At 36.0% G+C, this 6,977-nt stretch overlaps 1 protein-coding gene across 2 annotated transcripts; it reads left to right on the forward strand.

Annotated features, from left to right (window-relative positions):
* The first annotated feature begins 3,105 nt into the window (after window positions 1-3,105).
* cd8a (CD8 subunit alpha) lies at window positions 3,106-6,283 on the forward strand. Of its 2 annotated transcripts, none has more exons than XM_090239487.1 (7): window positions 3,106-3,270; window positions 3,799-4,022; window positions 4,167-4,253; window positions 4,433-4,543; window positions 4,912-4,951; window positions 5,126-5,193; window positions 5,933-6,283. In XM_090239487.1, the coding sequence occupies exons 2-6, from the start codon at window positions 3,818-3,820 to the stop codon at window positions 5,181-5,183; spliced, it is 501 nt and encodes a 166-aa protein (XP_090095613.1). In that variant the 5' UTR covers window positions 3,106-3,270; window positions 3,799-3,817; the 3' UTR covers window positions 5,184-5,193; window positions 5,933-6,283. The 2 variants fall into 2 exon arrangements, with proteins under 2 accessions (XP_090095613.1, NP_001117735.1); NM_001124263.1 differs by having other exon boundaries at window positions 3,186-3,270; window positions 3,693-4,022; window positions 5,933-6,277.
* Window positions 6,284-6,977: the final 694 nt, after the last annotated feature.

Consider the following 6,977-nt stretch of genomic DNA (forward strand, 5'->3'; position numbering starts at 1 on the left):
GTGCTTACTCTATTTATATTTTTGACTACTTTAAGTTTTACTTCACTACATTCCTAAAGACTTTTTACTCCATCCATTTTCCCTGACATCCAAAAGTACTCATTACATTTTAATGCTTAGCAGGACAGAAAAATTGTCCAATTCATGCTCTTATCAAGAGGATATCCCTGGTCATCCCTAATGCCTCTGATCTGGCGGACTCACTAAATACATATGCTTCGTTTGTAAATTATGTCTGAGTGTTGGAGTGTGCCACTGGCTTTCCCTAAATAACAATATATTAATAAATGGCATCTGGTTTGCTCAATATAATACATTTGAAATTATTTGTACTTTTACTTTTGCTTTTGATTCTTAAGTATACTTTAGCAATTAAATGTACTTTTGATACTTGAGTATATTTAAATCCATTTATACTTTTTGTAGTATTTTACTGGGTGATTTTTCACTTTTACTTGACTCATTTTCTATTACGGTATATTGAGTTTCACTCAAGTATGAAAATTTTCCACCACTGTGAAGAACTATTTGGCCTCCATGTGGTGCAGTGGTCTAAGGCACTGCATCACAGTGCTAGCTGTGCCACTGGAGATCCTGGTTTGAGGCTCTATTTATATATTTAAGCAATAAGGCCCGAGGAGGTGTGGTATGTGGCTAAGGGCTGTTCTTAGGCATGGCGTAACTCAGATGGGCTGTCAGCGCCCAAACCACACAGTTTATCATTTCAAATAACATTCTTAGAATGTTCTCTGAACATTACTAAAGTTTTCTTGTGGATTTATGGAACGTTTTCTTAACGTTCCTTGAACAATTTGAGAACATGACTTTAAATAGAACCATGAGGAAACCTGTAGGAAACGTTATGCTGAAGTACTGAAATTCCCACAGAAGAACGTTGTTTGTTAACGTTCTTGGAACAATTTGAGAACATTACTTTAAATAAAACCACAATGAAACCTGTAGGAAACATTATCCTGAAGTACTGAAATTTGCACCGAAAACATTGTTTCTTGATGTTGTCAATGTCAAACCAGTTGGAGAATGTTCCCAGAACAATACCAACATTTTAATTAAATGTAACCTTGTTTGAACTTTTAGGAAATGTTCTGTTAAAGTACTTTTTTGTCAAGTTCCTTAAATGTGCTTAGAATGTTCCAAAGTCAAGCAATTATCCTGCACCATTCCCGGAAAGTTGTGGGAAGGTTGTATGCAAAATAACTCTAGCACAACCACGCTCTAACCAAGCTGTAAGAAACATGGTTTTCAGAACGTTATTTGCTAGCTGGGGCGGGCCTTGCGAAGAGAGTGTTGCTTAATATTGCTATATATATATATATTGAAGTTAAACTCATGTTGCTACATTGTTACAGGGTATAGGCCTATACAGCGTTGCGCCACATGTGATGTCTCTAGGCTGATCGTATGAGTTGGTTTCTGCAGCCTACACTCTTCCGTCAGTCTTCTGTATATCCTTTCCATTGAATGTACAGAAGCTTCTTTGTTCATATCTTAGCTGTGTTTCAAACTATTTCTAACTGAAGAGAAACGAACAAGCACTAACCTTTTTATGGGAAAGGATAGCAGCTTTGCTGAAGCAGACGAGTAGGGCGATGTCATGGCTCTGTCCAGCGTGCTGAAACTGTCACGTCCTTTCCTGCGTTTGGAGAGGTTGGCCAAACTGCAAATATAATGTGGGCGACACATTCACCTACGCAAACAAATAGGCAAGAGATAGGTGTTTATAACCATGGCCTGTATGTCCGCCAGCCTGTAGCGTAATGTCCATGTTGATAGGCCTATAGTCACATGCGTGAAAGGGCAATGAAGTGGATACATGAGTCTACATCGAGTCTAGGCTACAGAGTTGCTTTTTGAAAAATGTTAATGTCTCAAAACATTGGGTTCTGCAGGCGTGTTTCCTTGCTCACTTTGACTCGCATCCTCCTCAAAACCTAGGTCCCCGCTGATTCACCGACAACAGGTGCCGTCATTTTCATTTTCTGGACTGTTGGCTATTTTACGACAACAGGTGCCGTCATTTTAATTTTCTGGACTGTTGGCTATTTTTGTAAAACGAGATGTTACTTTTGGCGTGAACTATTTCTTGCATTTAGGGGGCGATATACCCGAACATTCATTCGCATCACTCAATATCTTTCACGAATAAGCCTTGTTATTTATGAACATTTATAGTTATAGATGTAAATGTTATCAAAATGAATCCAAAAGTTATATACATGTATTTTAATTATATTTTATTTGCCCTAGGGAAGAACCCTAAAGTGTTGAATGAGCAGAGCCTCACTCTTCAAAAGAATCAAAACAATTATTTGAATGTTGTCTCAAATCATGTCATAATATTCAACATTTTATTTATTGACAAGCTGCTTACACATTTATTGAGAATCCTAGACTAATGCAATGCCTACTCACAATTTGTTATGTCTTTAGCAATATTGTATCCTTCCTGTACACTTGCCGCTGATTTTTCTACTGTGAATTGAAACAATTTAATTTGAGGAATTGAAAAAATAAATAGCACAGCTGTGTTTCAAACCAGCCTATCCTAACGTATTTTCAGCCACCCAGGTATCCGTTTATTTCTAATTATATTTCTAAATCTAATATGCTATAGCCTATCTATGAAACTTTGACATAACACCACTGACGTAGGCTGTAGATTAGTAAATCACAGCCTAATGTTGACACGATAGTAGCCTACGCCTAACTACATTATTAATACATTACGCAACAAAGGTAATAGTAATAACACAAATACAATCAAATAAACACTTATATCACTTTATAGACCTATTGATGATATTATTCTGCTATTCTTGCAATACGATGTTTATCAAAGTGGCAGCACAGAGGCACGTCCTCAAAAGTGTATGTCATGACCTGCTGCTCTTGACTTAAATTCCTCCTTTGAAATGTTGACACATTGTGCTGTGTGTGTGCGCTTCAAAGCGCGTGTGGTTTTTTGCGTAAAGCCAGCCTGTAGCGAAGCGCAGCGCGGATTGGTGGGCTCTGCTCGAGCAGACTTGCAGACCACCTTGGGATACACGAGCTCTGTGCAAGACTCCTGCAATGACCTCTTTTACCAGTGATGAAAGAAGACTCTGGGCGGGGTTTAGGGTCGTGTTGAGCTCCTCATCACACCTGTTTCTACATCCCATGAAGAAGAGCTTGAACGTGTTGCTGTGCAAAAATACATGAAAATGGTCCAAAAGTGGATGCAGACACTTGTTTTACTGTTCTTTTGTCAAGGTAAATCAGTCTTTTTCATATTACTATCCTGTAGTACGTTTATTCCCTTCAGAGTAGGATAGTTTTAAAGTCGTCGATGGATTTCAACGATATTGCCAGAACACTTGCTCTCTCACAGACCTAGTTCATAAAAAGTGTTGCTATATAGGCCAGGCCTGCTCTACATCATTTTATATTGTATTTTAATTTCATTTTGAATGGTAACGTCTTTGTTGGCCTAATCAATTCTGTGTTTTAGGTTTGTCTAGACTAGAGTGTATTTTTAAATGAAATATATTGTTTAGGCTATAGCCTAAACATCATATGTGTCACGTTTCAGTAATTGCATTTTGAATTAGCCTAATAAGACATCTTCAGTAATACATTATTAATGTATTCATTAGTTGAATCTCTAATTTATTTTTAATCACAAACGTTATCAGAAACTCTCCAACTGAGTTCTCTGACAGAGAAAACGGATGGAGAGAGGGTGGAGATCACTTGTGCACCAGTCTCTAAGACTAAGAGCAACATGGTGATTTGGTTTAGAGTGCAAGACAACGCTGGAATGGAGTTTATTGCATCGTTTAGTACCAAGGACGGTATGAAGAAAACAGACTTTAACAATGAGGTCTTCAGCGAGGAGCAGATAAACAAAAACATCTTGATACTGAAGGCTTTCAAAAAGGCTCGAGATAGTGGCGTCTACAGCTGTGCATCAATCAATGGTAACGCGCTTGTGTTTGGTGAAGTAACTCGACTTGCTGGGCCAGGTGAGTAGGCTAGCTAGGCTACATTACATAAATAAATTCTATCAGAATAATACAATTATAGAAATCAATGTTTTTTTTAATCAATGTTCTTTAAAGCCTATTAACAGTCTGAAAGTTATCCATGCTAACACATTCACTTTTTAGCCCCTATGACAACAACAACCACGACGACTACACCAATGACCACAACCATAGAGCTAACCAGCTCTACAACTGCCAAGTCGTGCAAAGGTAGAATATTTATTGACATCATCATCATCACATGTATTCTTATCATAACATAAATGTCCTCATATTTTTTATTGAGTTGATTTGGATAATCATAGTAGAATATTTCATTATCCAATGGTGTTTATCGTTGTAACACATTTATCCCAAATGTCTTCTTTGTTTGACTTGTGTTTTTGCAGTGGGAAAGGTGGACCCTACTGCATCCTGTGAGTTGATTGTTTGGGCCCCATTGACTGCTGGCTGTGGCTTCCTCTTCCTCCTCCTCATCATCACTGTATGCCATTGCAACCGTGAGTCCTGCATTCACTCACCAATATAGCCCCATGTACCCATTCACTCACCAATATAGCCCCATGTACCCATTCACTCACCAATATAGCCCCATGTACCCATTCACTCACCAATATAGCCCCTTGTACCCATTCACTCAACAATATAGCCCCATGTACCCATTCACTCAACAATATAGCCCCATGTACCCATGAAACACCCACCCACCAAACAAAACAAGAGTATTGAACCAACTTATGTAAATATGCTGCCATCATTTTCCAGTTAGAATGTATGAACATTTTCATATAAATTCCATATCATTTTTTAAATGAATAATATTATATCAATATTATATATTATTTATTTGTTGTTTCTTTTGTTTCAGGGATAAGAACAAAAAGATGCCCACATCATTACAAAAGACAGTATGTTCTCCTTCTTTAATATGTCAAGCATGAGTCCTGTTATGATGTATGCAGCCTAGAAAATTAGTAGTTGAAAAAAAGAGAAGGTCCACACTTTTGAGTTTTCTCCCCTAAAAGTCCAACTGAGTTTGTAGTTAGAAAGACGAGCTTCTCTTATTTTTCTCTTGTATTCAGGCCAAGAATGGCAGCTCCGGGGCAACAACATCCTATAGCCAACAACAGACTTTTCTAACCCTCAACAGGTATATCATGAATAAACTCTCCTCAACCTAAATATTCCTTTTACATTCTAAATTGAGAGGTGTGTTTTAGTATAGGATAAAGCAGCACGCACAAGCTATGTATGAACACAAAAATAATATATTGGTTATTTCAAAAATTATTTCACATAATAATATTTTGTGAATATTATTGTTCAGTGATTATAGTAAGGTAATTCAACTTCTCGCTATAAAAAACAAGAGAACCCAAAGCACACACTATTGTTTGAGTGACTACATTTTAAAAAAAAAACAATTGAACATATTAAAACTACCTGACATTCGCAATGTAGTTACTAATGTTTATAACACAGATGATTTATATAACACAGATGATTTATATAACACAGATTATTTATAAAACACAGATGATTTATATAACACAGATGATTTATATAACACAGATGATTTATATAACACAGATGATTTATATAACACAGGTGATTTATATAACACAGATGATTTATATAACACAGGTGATTTATATAACACAGATGATTTATATAACACAGGTGATTTATATAACACAGGTGATTTATATAACACAGATGATTTATATAACACAGGTGATTTATATAACACAGATGATTTATATAACACAGGTGATTTATATAACACAGATGATTTATATAACACAGATGATTTATATAACACAGGTGATTTATATAACACAGGTGATTTATGTAGCTTACTACATGTTTATTGTCTATTCTTCTCACAGACACTGAGAGAGACGCAAGATGGTGCGACGTCTCTACTATCAACCATTCAGTTTGTTAAATGATACATTTTTACTGAGACATTTTCTCCTTAACACCATTGAAATAGTAGAAATATAAGAATTCTCGCTCTCTTCATTTAATCAACATAATAGCTTTATGGCAGGTTTGTGTAGATGATTCATGTCGTCACTCAGTCTAATGACGAGATATGTATTGCTTATAGCTTAGTTTAAAATGATGTTATGAGATACTTTTCTCCTTATGACTTTCATGGTCTGTAAATGAAACCAAAGACAAAAGCTCTGCAGTGAAACTTCAATAAAACCAAAGGTAACATTTTCTAACTCAAATGTCGTATTCAGTTTCTTCCTAGACTTCTATGAATGTTTGGTAGAAATGTGCCATATAAAGCAATATTTTTGCAATACTTGAGTGATTGAACCACAGTGTATGTAATGGTGTGTGTTCTTGTTACTGTAGGACCATGTTAGAGTGAACCTCTATCTCCGTTACTCTCTATTAGTAACCTCTTACAATCTGAATGAAAAGACAGAAATGGTTAAACTACATAGATTTGTATTCAAATGTTTTGAAATCTATTCAAATTCTACTCAAGTGCCCAAGGCCATTGCACAAAAAAAAGAATAGCCTACTTAAATTGGAGTTGAACACGTACCAAAGTTCCGAGAAGGAAGCAGCTTTGTAAAGCTTAGCAAAATTGAAAAACTACTGAGTTGCTTCATACAAGAAGTGAAAGATTTTCAGAATATTACATGTGAATTTAAAAAATATACAGTATATTATAAAGTTCTTCCCCCTAACTGCAACACAAATATACAGTAAGTTCCCTATACCGCAGGATCCTTTTACACAAATGTATTCTACTACTGTCATATCTTGTTTTTGGCATTTACTTATTGGAATTAATTCATTTATTGGCTAAATACATTTAGGTTACCTCATGTTAGCTACAGGTTACCCATGTTAGCTTCTGTTTTCGGTTGTTGAGGGTGGCACAAGGAGTTACTTCAGACCCATGAATGT

Source organism: Oncorhynchus mykiss, chromosome 7 (assembly GCF_057628025.1).
Source record: "Oncorhynchus mykiss isolate SJ-2025 chromosome 7, ASM5762802v1, whole genome shotgun sequence".
Taxonomy (NCBI): Eukaryota; Metazoa; Chordata; class Actinopteri; order Salmoniformes; family Salmonidae; genus Oncorhynchus; species Oncorhynchus mykiss.

Excerpts from the sequence above, each read along its gene's own strand:
- cd8a (NM_001124263.1), top strand. The coding sequence starts at position 3,216 with ATGAAAATGGTCCAAAAGTGGATGCAGACACTTGTTTTACTGTTCTTT. Across the intron at positions 4,544-4,911 it reads CACTGTATGCCATTGCAACC|GGATAAGAACAAAAAGATGC; the intron begins GTGAGTCCTGCA and ends CTTTTGTTTCAG. Across the intron at positions 4,952-5,125 it reads CCACATCATTACAAAAGACA|GCCAAGAATGGCAGCTCCGG; the intron begins GTATGTTCTCCT and ends TCTTGTATTCAG.